The sequence below is a fragment of the Perca flavescens genome, chromosome 1 (genome assembly GCF_004354835.1).
Source record: "Perca flavescens isolate YP-PL-M2 chromosome 1, PFLA_1.0, whole genome shotgun sequence".
In the NCBI taxonomy this organism is placed as follows: domain Eukaryota; kingdom Metazoa; phylum Chordata; class Actinopteri; order Perciformes; family Percidae; genus Perca; species Perca flavescens.
In genome coordinates this window covers 2,826,166-2,840,814 of record NC_041331.1, presented here as the reverse complement: position 1 = coordinate 2,840,814, position 14,649 = coordinate 2,826,166, and the positions used below count along the sequence as shown (strand labels likewise).

General features: G+C 41.0%; 1 protein-coding gene across 2 annotated transcripts in view; it reads left to right on the top strand.

Moving 5' to 3' along the window:
• Positions 1-14,649, top strand: part of cdh8 (cadherin 8) — a 112,829-nt gene that overhangs the window by 26,243 nt on the left and 71,937 nt on the right. Inside the window, exon 2 of one of the 2 annotated variants that reach the window (XM_028575718.1) lies at positions 13,576-13,870. In XM_028575718.1, the coding sequence (XP_028431519.1) occupies positions 13,576-13,870 (295 nt within the window). Of the gene's footprint in view, positions 1-13,574; positions 13,871-14,649 lie in introns of those variants that run through there. The other variant, XM_028575727.1, reaches the window with a different exon arrangement.

The following is a 14,649-nucleotide window of genomic DNA, read 5'->3' as shown; positions in this document are numbered from 1 at the left end:
GTCAAGTGGACAGAATTATTGGATTTTCTCTGGAAAAAGAAACATAACTTCCTTTGCATCGAACACTATGAAGTAAAGTTTGTACATGTAATTTACTAACTCAAAAAAGTGGATTAAGTGTTACGTTTCTCTTTAAATGTTGACTCTCTGTTTGCATCACAGCAAAGAATAGTGAATGTGTCTTTTAGGAGGTAGTAATGATTTTATTACCCTTGGTTTTTGATATTACATGACGGTCTAGATGGTTTCAGAGGGTTTTTACTAGGGCTGCAGGATATCAAGTCAACTTTATTTTATTTGTCAATTCTGCAATATGTGCTGGACATACAGAGCAATAAAAAATATGTTTCTCTCCGACCCACGGTGCCATAAGGACACGTACAACAAGTATAATATAAAAGATAGAGGAAAAAATGCAATATGCAAGGATGTAGAATATCGCTATAACGTTATTTCTTTTGATAAATAAACAGTTCTACTGCTTTCTGTATTTTACTAAAATACAAAAAATTGCTTTGGAATTTAAAACAAACCATGTCCAAACTCTTTTATAAGACCAAATGAACATTGAATTGAATATTAAAAGAATGACAGTTACATTTTAAAGTGCAGTTTTCTACAGATATTTTCTTAGTGTGTCTTTTGCGATATGTCACATTTAGCGTTTGTTCAATATATTGTTCAGCCCTAGTTTTTACCATACCAAAATAATATCACTGTAAGCATTCAAAAACATTGTAACACTTTTTATTTTTAAATTGAACACTTAGCATTTAAAAAACCAAAAAGTTCTGGGAATAACTCAGTCCAACCTGTGTGCTGAACAAGGAAGATGGTGACATTTAAGGAGCAGGGTCTGATTGCAGTCATGCAGGTTCTCTTTGCAGTAAAAGCATCCCTCAGCTGGGTGGTCTACGCCACCATTGTTAGAGTGCCTTACTGCGTCAAGCCCCAGGGTACAAGCTCCACCGCCCCTCCACCCTATTCCACACCCACCACCGCCGCTCCCCTCCCTTCGCTGGCATGGAAAATCCCCCATGAGCCTCTTCTCTGATGTAAATCACAGGTAGGGGAAATGTGAGCCCGGCTGATGCACCGGCAGTGTGCCGTGAAATCTCTGTTGACATTACCGACGGGCGATTCCAGAAAAAGACACAGAGCGAGAGCTGGAGAGGGGGAAGAGAGTGATAAAGAGGGAAAACGAGCTAAAGAGAGAGCTAGAGAGAGAAAGAGAGAGAGTGAGAGAGAGAGAAGGAGAGAGAGAGAGAGATGTGAGGAGACGTGAGCATTTCAGGGAGTCCCTTTTGACTTTCTTAGTTAGCTCTTTTCCCTGTCTCTGTCTGCTGCACGCTTTCATCCTCAGCCTCTCATTGAGATTTGCCTTGTTATTTTTTCCCTCCATTCTTTTATAGGCTGACACAAAGAAACAACCTGTTTTAACTGGTCTTAAAAAAAGCCCCTTTAATTCACCTGCTGGATCTTACAGCTATAATACCCTCTAGGCCTAACCCGTTTTCTTACTTTTCTTTAGGTAACCTTTTAACAGAGAAAGATTGATTTTTTTGGTTAGATTTTTTTCATCCCAGTCCTGGTAGCTTTGTTATGTGATAGCAAGAAGTGGAAAAATGAAGATAACTTGGAAACGAAATGAAGGTAACAAGGGAATCAGGGAAATGGGTTAAGAGAGGCAAATTCCATGCCCACTTTCGGAAGGGGTAAATTACTTTAGTTTGTGAAAATATTTTGTCCTACCTCATGTCAAGTACAGCGTTCCAGGATGGCTTTGGTATCATTTCTCTTGGTTATGTGCTATTGGAGTGGTGCAACGGGACAGAAAAGTTGGCCCTGTTTAGCCAAAGGATATGATTATGTAAGCGAGAGAGGCCTTGGATATTTGTCTAATGTGGCGGAGGAATACTGAGGGTCTCCGAGCGACATAGTAATTCACTCAAAGGTCGTCTGTGTGGGAGGGGGCGGGTGAGGGGGGGGAAGGGATCAAAGGAACATGTCATCACTGTCCACCGTGTTAAAACAACAGAGATGACACCGTCTCCTCTGTCGTGTCTACTTTTTTCTCTGCTACTTGCTCCTTTTATTCTCCCTGCCTCCCTCCTTCCTTCCTTCCTTCCTTCCCTCTATACACTCCGTCTCCTGGTCTGTGTTCCAGACAGAGTGTGAAACACGTATAGTGGCATCATGACACACACAGGGAGTGCTTGTGCTTGTAGCTGCCGTCCACTCCAAGGTGATCTGACATCTTAAAGCGATGCTCTGCGCAATTGCACATTCGCTAAGACAAGCGTGTTGACGTCGCTGCCCCCCCCATCCCTTAGCAGTCTGAAGCCGGCTGCCAAGTGCTTCCGCGAAGAAGAGGATAGCTTAATTGTTTCTGCCACAGCCATGCCTCTTCTTCATTTTTCTCTCTTTCCTTCCTAATCCCAGGGACGGGAAAATGGAGCTGTTATTTGCATGTCTAATGATACTCGATATCACAGGCCTCTCAAAGGAGAAGGCACAGATGATTATTAATATAGCCGCTGAAGCCCTCATTTACACCGCCTTTTGTTCTTAGGCCTGAGCAAATACTGCTTTCAAATACCTGCCTTTTACTGTAAAAGCTGTATCCCGTATAAAGACGTTGGCTTTGAGGGTGGAGAAAGCACAGCAGATACGGGCAAAGCGTTTGTGTGTCTCTCTGTCAATTTGAATGCTGGAATAAGCTACTGATGTACAAAAAATATTCTTAGTCCAAATAATGTAGCTGGGATATTGATCCGACTGGAGATTAGATCAGAACACATATTCTTAGATGTTTTAGACATACAGATCATAACTTTTTTTTTTTGGCAGGGAATGGTCTGGCTCCATAAATCTCATAGTTGTCCTTATATGATCGAGCAGCTTTTGGCATTCAAAGTTACACATATTTGACTGATCACGTGCAGTTAGTGCACATTAACTATTGATATAATAAAGCTATAGAGCCTGCAGCACGGTTGGAAGAAACACAGCAGAGACTTGCTATAGGACAAACAAAAGTGCTCGGCATAAGCTGTCAGAGCCCATTATTCAAGTCCAGAAAACTTGCGGAATACCTGCAGGAGTTTTCAACACACAGCAATGCATGCCTTCCCAGCAGTGGCAGTTGGCATTGAAACTGGCTAATTTGCAAGGCTTCTCAGGTTGAGAACAATGACTATGACAGCTCGAGCAGGCACTGTGGAGCACATCTGCATTTTTCCGCAGGAATAAGCCCCAAAGAATGGCTCCAGCACTTCATGTCTTCCAATTATGGAAATTTGTGCATGTCTATATATACTATATATGAAACAGCTCTTGAAACATGCTTGCAATGCAAATTAAATTAGAACTATGACTCAGGTGTGTTCCCAAATTTACATGTATACACATGTATCGTTTCTTAATTATTATTATTTAATTTCTAATTTATAGTTTGGCAGGGCCAGTTTTCAAAGATTGAAATGAACTAAGAACATTGTACTTTTTACTATTTTGAATAAAACCATACAAACCATTCATCAGCTTAAAGAATATGATTCCTATAAATTAAACCACCTTAATATCAAAATGAATTTTTTTAAATAATTGACTATTGAAATTCTCAATTACAAGAACTTTAATAAACTTTAATTTAAAAAAAATCAATTTTTAATTAAAAAAACAGTATCAGAATTTTACTTTAGATACTATGTTTTGTTGATAATAACTTTGCTTTTATTAAAGTGCAATTTGAAATGTAGGACTGTAATGGAGAATTTATATAGTGTGGTAGTGCTGCTTTAGGGACTGTAGAGAAATTATCGAGGTCATGAGGGGGGCTGAACTTTATGTTTTACTTTGTAAAACAGCAAGGGTTATTTTTGTTTTCTTTAAACACTCCTCTTGACTTTGAGAGAAAAAAAGTGACAAAACAGTTATATTTGTAATTAATTCAACTTCTTAATCATGTACACCAATTTAACCCTAATATCTTAATGGAGCTGTTAATATCCACCACCAACGTACACGTCGATAGACAGAGGCAGATGAGTTTGTCCACTGCAAAGTGCACCTTTTTGAACCAGGTTTGAGAATGGAAAACTTGTACAGCAACAGACTTGGGATGGAAAGAAAACTACTCTAGAACGAGAGATTCAAGATGGAAAACCTGTCTTGTTTTTTATCTATTTGTGTAACTATTTAGTACGCTGCAAAGGAAGGCTGGAGTAAAAGATATATCTAGGATGAAAAAAATATTAACAGAACCTCCCCTGCTGTCTTAAAAGGTCAGACCACCCTGCCTTCAGTCAAAAGAAAAATTACAATTACTCCCCCTTTTCTGACATCCTCTTCCACCTCGTCATTTTTGTACACTCCATGACGTATGGATGTATACTACACTTGCGAGGACTCTCCTTTCCTGCTTTACTTTTCCTAAACATGAGCTATAACACTTCCCACATGAAACTCACCAGTCGGCATGTGTTGTTTGTGACATTTAACAAGATCACATGACACACACACACACACACACACACACACACACACACACACACACACACACACGCATGAGTCTGTGATACTTCCACATCCACACTCATATACTCTGTGGTTAAACCACAACCAAAAAAGAAGAAGAAAAAAAAAATGAGAGTTTTAAAGCAGGGCGGGAGGAAGGGAAGCGAAGGAAGGAGGGAGGGAGGGAGGGAGGGGGGGAGTAAAATGTTGAAATATGAATTACAAACCCGAGCGGCACCATCTGGACCGAGAAAACACACATCATAGTGGAGAGCCGGCACATTGAATTAGACTTGCTACGGGATCCATCTGCACCTCGTGAAATCAATCTCATTCCTTGATTTGATTAGGTCAGCCACGCTGAAGAAAAAGAAAACTGTTGTGCTTCTTGATTAAGCTTGTTTTGTTTTGCGCCCCTCCACCACCCCCCCACCTCCAGCACACTGTGTATACCGATGAGTTTGGGGCCCACAGGTAGGGTAATGACAGTAGTCGAGGTTAATGCTAAACAATCTCCCTCTATTTAACACTCAGCATGTGCGCCACAGCCTTCGTAGCCGAGCTCATTTACACTTTTTTTCACGGCTCTGTCTCTTCATTGTTTAGAACATTTCTTTCTTTCTTTCTTTCTTTCTTTTTTTTTTATTCGCTTTGCTTGAATCACAGATTTTTCTTCGGGACACATGTGGAGCCGCCCGTGCATTGGACTAATGCTTCATACCAGAAGTGGTGTTCTGTTACTTAGCCTTGTTTTCTGGTGTTGTAGGTTGGGCACACACCAATGAACAGACTGATTGTCCAGTGCTCTCTTGTTGTAACAACAGGCATGTAATGAGCAGGCGGTAAAAATCTATAGTGAAGAATGCTTGCATGCTGGGTGCATTATGCAGAGTTGTTTTTATTTTCTTATTTCCCATTCTCTCTCGGTGATGACACTGTACCCTCCTATGATTAAAATGCATCCTCCCATGCATCCACACTCACAAACAAAAGGCTCTTCATGGGTGGCTAAATCTAATTGCGTTGCCCTCTTGTACTAAAGGTAGCTGCTTTGACTTTGACTTATTCTCCAGAAGCAGTAATGCGCCTCTGGGTGTGGATGTGCCATTGCTCAAAGTGCAGGGATGGACACGGAACACATTAGACCTGATTGACCCTGGTACGGACTGCACGCAAATCAAGTTCAAATTGTCTCCTTTTTGTGTTTGTCTCATTAATTCATGATTGTCCAAGAGGAAAATAAAGCAGAATGAAAGCGGAAGCAAAAGCTTGCCGATGATCTCTCTCGGCATTAAAAGGAAGAGAAAAAACAAGCTGTGTGGAGAAGGTATAAGACTGGGAGTCTCTGTACTGATTGTAATTACTGTACCTTTTCTGAGTGGAGCTGGCTTCAATTACAAAGTGGCACCTTTGCTTGTATGTGGGTCGTGACACTATCTCTTTCCCATTGTCTCAATAAAGGAAGAGTGTCTGCAGTGATAATAAATTAACAGGGTAATATTCAAGGTGCTCTTTACCCTTTTTGGCCTCCATGAATATGCCGTTTGCTCTCTCAAAAGAGCAATGTTATTTTTATTTTTTTTGCAACAAATGTCCACAAAGCCAGTGTAAGACTGTGGCCAGTGTAAGAGTATATAACAATATAACCTATAGAGTTGTATTCTTACTGAGGTATAAGAAAGGTAGACAGAAGTAAAAAGCAATGGATCTTATAGCTATAAATACACAACACTTAAAATCTGTCCTCATTTATTAAGAAAAAAAAATTGAGGAGCCTACAATAATTCAGGTTAAAATATTTCTGAATGAAACTTTTAATTTCCAATGTTCCAGCATCTACCTATGTTCGCTATATGGTTTCCTCTTATGAAATATGTTATGGTTCACACCAGAAGGGAACTTTTCTGTCCAATTTGATAAAATGCTACGTGCCATGAGACAGACTGGAGGGAAAATGTTCCCAAGAATAGCTAAGTGTATCATATATCATGCATCGCGCCATCTGTTCCGTACATTCAAAATGTTATTGCAATATTTAGAATTACAGATTATTCATGTAGGTGTAATTAACAGAGTCAAAATCCAACAAATGGGAGGAAGCTGCAATTCATTTCCAGACATGTTTGAGCAGAATCTATCTGGAGTAACTATTTAGGCTACAGTTGCCTAGGGGTGTACAGATGGGAGAAAAAAAATGGTAGCGCTAATTTTACCACTTTTGCCAATGAATTACTGTACCCCTTGCAGTATTAGGCCCTCTTGAATGAATTCTATGGATTTGTTCTTGTGAGACTGGGTCACATTGGCCAGATGAAGAGAACTGGGTCATAATAAGTGACTGAACTGGATAGAAAAAGGTCAACATCTGGCTGTTACAAAAAGGTGCTATGTAAACTAGTCCACGCAGCACATGGCCTTGGGGTTCCCATACATTTTACATAACAACATGCAATCTACTGCATATTTAATACAAAACATGACATTTTCCAGTAGGATCGTCTCGTCTGGTCATGCAATCTTGGTTAAACAAGTCTGTGGTCTTCACCACATTAGGATCTCACCAAACATGACATTTAGAGTCAACACAGTGATGCATTATACAGCAGGTTTTCATGCTGTGCTATGTATTTGCCGGTTTGCATCATTTGCTACATTAAATAACATCAAAAGCTACATATTGTGATAAAACGCAGTGGTGGAATGACTGTGTACTAACATACTGTAATTAAGTACACATTTGTAAATGCTTACATAGAAGCAGTGTGTAGATGGGGCCCCTTGTAACATGTTTCATATGTGTATTAGTTGCTACAAACTTCTCACGTTTTCATTTGAAAAACAGTTGGGAGCTAAAACTGGCCTAGAATTGTCCAATATTTCACAATAAGGCAAAGATAAGACACATGTCCAAAAATGAATACAAATCTGTAAAGCTGAACTTTGTTTTTATCTTCTTTCCAACCCCATATATCATCTCACAGTCCCCTGGATTTATATTGTGACACTTTGGAGGACCCTTAGGTAGTGAACCTTTGGACTGAACTACCTTACCATGTGTCCTCACCCAGAAAACGACCGTATGGGTCGAATATGCAACCGCACGCAAAATTAAGTTTTTTGTTAGGCGGTGACCTTTTGTGGCTGAAGTAATTATCGAGAGAGCAAATGAGGAAGTAAGGTGACAAAGTATAAGAGCCAAATTCTATGTAAGAAGGTAGGTTGGGGTGGTGGATTAGTTCTGAACCCATAATGTCATTTAGGGATGAGGATGTGTTGCCCTAACGTGTAAAATAGTCAAAGCAAGCCTGACAACAACAACCAAACCAGCTACAGAAGTACAGTGCTACTCACACATTGTTGCATCTGTGTTAACAATATAGCAGTCACAGCGGCCATTTCTGTTGTACTAGTCAAAGTACTTGTTTCTATTACTTTGACTTTTGTCCATTTAAGTACATTTTGCTGATAACAGTTCTACTTAAATATAATTTTGAATGCAGAAATGGTGCATTTTTACATTGTGTACTCATGTAAAGGAACTGAATACATCCTTCACCAATGACAAATAGTATTCATACAGTATATGTGTGTAAAACTGTTTTTTCCCAGACGAAATTCCGCAAACGTAGTGACCCTTAGCGAGGACTAACTGAGGTAGAATTTGGAAAAGGCAGTTGGACGTACTGTGTGCAGTCTGTTCTAGCAGACAGTAGCTGACAAGCTGCATCACAGTGACAACATCTCCTCCCTCTCGCTCCTTGCTGCAGTCTTCCTCTCCTTCTCCAGTCCTACTGGTACATACATAGGAGGAGCACATGTCCTATCTACCATTTGCCCTGACAAGGAGCAAAATCATTAGTTCTCTCTGTCGGGTTACACTTAAGTATGTGGAAGCCAGGCCCGAGGCGGGGGTTGGGGGTTGGGGGGGTAGGTGGGTGGGAGTAGAATCTGTAGAATCTTTCTCATTAGGACACAGTGATTGTTCAAGTGATTGCCATAAAAGCTCATCTTCAGCAGGGACTGACATATTTCCTCCTCCGCTGACAGGATAAGCAGTCCCATGCAGCCCCTGATTGGGAGTTGTGGTTGGCAAATGGAGCTGTGCGTGTGAGTGTGTATGTGTGTGCGTGTCCATGTGCATGGGCGTGCACAACAGTTCTGGCACGAAGCAGACAGTGTTGTAAAGTACTGCCACAAGATAATTTCTTCAGGCAACCAAGGTTTTCTTTATCACCCTGAGTTGCAGCTTCAAAATATATGGATGTCAACAGTGGCTAAGGAAAGACTCATAATAACTTCCCCAGTCTGTATATATATACACACACACACACACACACACACACACACGCTGCACTCAATGGCATTATTACCTCTTGATGATATATTCTGTTTACATTCATACAATGAAGCAACTGTTTACTTTGAGAACAAGTACAATGTGACAGCTGTAGTACACTTCAGTTTCATTCGAGGAGTCGAAAGGTCTTTTTTAGACTTTACAGCCAGTGAAGACTTGCCTTGCACGGTTCTCGCAATATCACAAGATCACGTGAGAAGCATAGGATCACATTTTATACCAAAATGTATCTTCTCAGGCTTGAATGAATATTGCGTTTGTGTCTGGACTACCAGCTAACCGAACCAATCAGCATCCGCTGAGCAGCTATAGCAGCTACGGGCGTTGTTTAGGTGTTTGTGACGGTCGCAACAGTTTTTTCTTGAAAGTGCTTGCCCTTTTTCAATGACGGCTTCTCAGATGATTTTGACTCGTCCTGTTAAGTGAAAAAAGGCTACTAAGAGCTCTATTGCCACTGTAGTCTTACATTGCCAGACCTTCCTCCACAGAGCGGCGGAGGAATGTCTGGCTAGTCCGCACAGCATTCCAGGATAGGAGAAACACATGCTCTGGTTTATTGGCATTTCTTTAAACCAATCACAATCATCTTGGGCGGTGCTAAGCGCCGGACGGAGCCACGGTGCCTCTGCTAAATAGCCTTGGGAAGGAACTTGTTTTGGTGGAACGTGTGTACGTTCAAAAGTTGTTTAAGTGCAACAGAAAACTTAGATTGGACAGATAGTCTAGCTAGCTGTCTGGATTTACCCTGCAGAGATCTGAGGAGCAGTTACCATAGTCCTCACAAATCCCCCGGAGGTTAGAACGCCAACACAAAGAAAACGGAAAGTAACGGACATCCGGTCTAAATGAGGGACATCTGGAGGATTTTCCGGCAGCACCTGAACAATCCCGGAAATGAAACGTTAACGATGTAGACTATTGCCACTGTAACTACTCAAATACAAAAAAGAAATTGGCAGGGCAATGACCTATGTGTCTAAACCACCTGTGCTCAGAATACTGTATTGGTTCTTTGTGACTTCAGTCTATGTATTAGCACATAATCATCATGGCGACAGTACTGTATGCTGCATGTTTCCTGAATGCCACAGTCAAAGTCACTGACTCTTGGGACTGTTTTAGTTGCCCAGGCAACTCAGTTAATGACAGGGACCCGTGACAGCCCCCCCACCCCTCCTTTAGTAATTGTACTCTTTGATTGTCTCCTGTGCACTCCAGTGCAAAGGCTGTCTAAGAAGTGGGCGACCAGGGCATTTAAAGCAGACATCATTGTTAAGAACTGCAGCTGGTTACAGCCACCTCTGCTCAACTCTCAGGAAATGTGGTGTTAAGGTGGCAGTTTCTCGCAAAGTGATGATTGATTGCACAGCACTTTTTTTTTCTCAAAAGAAAGCACACAGTGTGACATTTTTATAAAGTAGAGGATTTAGTCATCCATGCGTAATTTTTGTTAACTCGTCAGCCGGAATGCACCATGGCTTGTTCTACCTAGACAGCCATACAAAGTGGTAAGTGATGTCACAAGAAGAGGAATTGATCCTCCAAGGCAAATGAAAGCAGTACGCGTTTTGTGTGTTGTAGATATGCATTGGTGTTGTTTTCAGGCATGGAGCCTGAAAGTGCTTGGCTGGTACATGACCCTCCACCTTTTATAGTTGTACAAGGCCCTGCACTCGAAGGACCCAAGCCATGGTGTGTGGATATCAGTGGATACAAGTAAGAGTTAATTTGGCACAAGTCTTTTAGTTGTTCCAAAGTGCGGGGCAAAATGTTTAGTTGAGAACGTATCTGCCAGCAGATCTGAGAGCAGCTGAAAGTGTTGATATTGAACTATATAACTTCCTTCTTTAGCCTTTTTTGATTCATTTATTTTTCTGCTATCTGTTTTAATGGTTTTATTACTTCACGTTTATATTTTCTATATATTTATGTTGATTTTTAGAAAGTAAAGGAGTCTAACTAATGAATGTAGCAATTCATACTTATAAACCAACACATTTTAATTGTGGTAAAATATTGTAATTTCAAGGTGACAATCACTAGCTTTTTTGAGCATGCAAAAGCTAGTAAGTCAACCTTGAGTTTACAATAAAAAACATTTTTTAAATTATTTTTGTGGGGCATTTTATATGCCTTTATTTGATAGTTTAACTCTTGAGTTGTGTTCCCATCGACCGTGCACTTGTTTCCCTCCCAGGTCAAAATAAACACCTTTTTTTGACACTTTTGATGCTTTTTGTCTATGATTTTGTTCCTTTATTTTTATGTTTTTGATGCTTTTGTTACCCAACCACCAAACACCACTAACACCAAGTTATTACCACTAGGTTTCCAATTCCAATTTATGAATAATAATCCTCATTTGTAGGAAATTATACCTCATTTTTGAGTTAAAAAAGCAGAAATTATGAAATATTTAGACTAATATTAGAGGAACATATGCTGATGGATAATCACAGACTTCAAAGAGTCAAAGATTAGTCAGAATACAGTTTTGAAACCATTTCAATTGTTTTTGAATTGCTAAAACTTGAAGAAAACATCCAAAATTCAATACGAGCAGTGATCATGCGAAGTACGTGCGAAGAGCATTGTATGGAATCCATCTAATTTTTGAGTAATTTTTATTTTAAAAACCGCCCCAAAAAACATCAAATCGGACCCGAGGACAACATGAGGGTTAAAATAGAGAGATGACAGCAAGTGAAGGAAGAGAGACAGAGATGGGTGATGACATGCAACAAAGGCCCCTCGTCGCATGCGTACATCTCCATCCTTTTTCTGATAAGATTACAACAAAACAACAAAAAGTGCACTCTTATTCAATCAGTTTCCATGGAATTATATAGGTATGACTCTAATCAACATCATTGTGCTTAACAGTTTATTCTTGGCCTTAAAAACAGCAGTTGGCAAAAAAACTCAAGGTCCCCTTACGTGCTTGTTATATCACATGGTCCTCATCAGCATGTGTTCAAACTTAACCGAGTTGCCTTCAAAGTCAAGCTGTACACTTCATTTCTATATTATTGTGCATTACTTTATTACACAAGTGACCTCGCTGTACACTAAGGATCAAATCCTTGATGGGTTGCTAAAAATATGTATGATATACGGCACAACCAAAACTGACATGCAAGCTAAAATAGTCCATTTGCACCCCAATGGTGGAAACATGCAGCCATACATGCCGAGCTGCAGGCATACCACTACACACTAGAAGTCACACAGGATAAAAAAAAAAAAACAATGACAGACCAGATCATTAATTTGAGCTCATTTAAGGAGATTCTCAGTGTGCAGGATGTTGCGAGGCATTTGTGTTAATGAGCTACATCATTCATGTGAAATGATGGCACAATTAGGAAAACAAAAGTGCAAGGTGTGACAATTTAAGTGAATGTGCTTTGTCAGTGTCTGCAAACAACACCTCCGAGTATATGCATAAGAGCCGGCATATAAAAACATTGCGGGGGGGGTGGGTTTAGAGGTCGGGATTCTCACCGACAGATTTTTACCTTGCTAGTCTGCACCCTAACCACGCTCCCGCAGGGATCTCTGTTGAAACACTGTGGCAGGAAATGAAATTAAAGCTGCTGAATACAGATGTTGGGATGCATGCCTGTGTGCTCAGTTGTGTGTGTGTGCATGTGTGTGCGTCTTTGTGTTTTTTAGAGGCATGCACTTTAACAAACACACCAACCAAAAAGAAGAGGGCTGCCAGCCGTGTCACTACAACACTGCAACATTGCTGAATTTGTAAATGCTCTGCTCGGTGCTTCTCTCCTCCCCTTTGAAAGTCACTCACCTTGGGGATCAAGAGGCTTATATGAAAGGTGACTTACAGTGAAATAAGTGCTCTTTCTGTTTATGTGAATAAAAGCAAAGTTCTTTGCTTCCCCTCGTGTCAAAGCCCTGGTGTTTCTCTTTCTCTCTGACCTCTTTTCGTCCCGCACAGATTTACCTTTGAATGTTCTGCCTGTTCTTCTGTCCACAGATGTTTCAACGGCCTTATGTAGCATTGTCAGACTCATTAGTTATACTCAGCCCATTCTGCAAAATGGGAGCCAGTCACTCGGCCTAGCCCGTAATGCAGCTTTAGTGAACTAATTAAACTGTAATTACAAAATAATGAGGGACATGCAGTATTGCCCAGTAACTTAGGGCTAGTTATTTGTGAGCGTGGATCGTCATGTGCAGCGTTTCCTCTTTAATTTTTTATGGATTCTGATACTTTTCTGTTCTCGCCGTGTTATGGAATGCACAGTCAAAGCACTTCCAGCTTCTTTGTTCAGTGAATTTCACACTGTAGGGAGCAAAATCCCCCACAATGTGTGTTTGTATGATGTATTTGCGAAGTATAATGAGGAACAATGTAGGCTAAGGTCCATTTCCTGTGCTACTTATAAAGTTATTGCCCCCAGCGGGCCTCATTTAGCAAAGTGTAGGCTATGTTGAGCCACGTTTAGTATCCTTGCTATACTAGTTGCAGCAAAGCACAGCAGCAAAAACAACACATTACAGTCATACCGTACACTTATCTGCATTTACACAGTGAGAACTTCTGGAATCTGCTGAGCATATCAACTTGCATTCATTAACCCATCCTTGTGTCCGTTTACACAGTGGGATCAAACTAAGGAGTCCACTTCACATTTTCACCTGCATTTCATCTTTTTTCTTTTCCTTTTAAATTGCAGCTACACACGGACTTGGATGTGGGCGGCAAGAACATCAAGTACGTCCTAGCGGGCGAGGGCGCAGGTACCATCTTCGCCATCAATGAACTAACGGGCGACATCCACGCCATGAAGAGGCTGGACCGCGAGGAGAAGGCCGAGTACACGCTAACAGCCCAGGTGGTTAACGCCGACACGGACGAGCCCTTGGAGCCGCCGTCTGAGTTCATCATCAAAGTCCAGGACATTAACGACAATCCGCCGCAGTTCAACGAAGGCCCGTACCGAGCCTCTGTTCCAGAAATGTCTGCCGTCGGTGAGTCACAACAAATAGACTTCCTTTCTGGTCTGCGCCGCACGCAGCAGCCTAATCAGTGTGTGAGATTTTCTGAGGCTCTAATGGGCTATTGCATCAAAATAATGAGTCAATAGGAACTAGAGGAAATGAGTGTGCCTATTTACATGCTTGTCTGCTATGAGCATCTTGGCAAATGAAAACACTGTGCAAGAAGGATAAATCAAAAACGATAGAACTTTACTCATAGCTCAGCACTGCAGTGAACAACTGCTGCCAGTGTAAGCACACACTTAGCTAGGCAGCGTAACGCTAATGTTACATCCTCTACATTACAGTGGTTCTCACCCTTTTCGAGTCGCGTCCCGCAAGAATAATGAGGTTGGTGTTCGCAAACCCCCCACCCCCCTCGACAACGAGAGAGAGAGAGAGAGAGAGAGAGAGAGAGAGAGAGAGAGAGAGAGAGAAATGCTCATTTTGAGTGATTTTAGTGAATGCTCTGATTGACACATGTACACAAATAATGCTTGATTTAATGACACTAGCACCTATAGCCTTGTTGAATGTGCTCCAGGCTCTGTGGATTTTTGATGCGTTTGTAACTTTTTTCTCTCCCCCTGACCTGCTTTTGGACCCTTTTCTGTGTTCCAGGACCTCCTGATTTACAAATGAAGCTTTCAATAAAACACATGAATGAACCAAACTCACACAGTGATGTTAAAGGTCCCACGGCATGAATATGTCACTTTATGAGGGTTTTTTTAACATTAATATGCATTTACCCCAGCCTGCCTATGGTC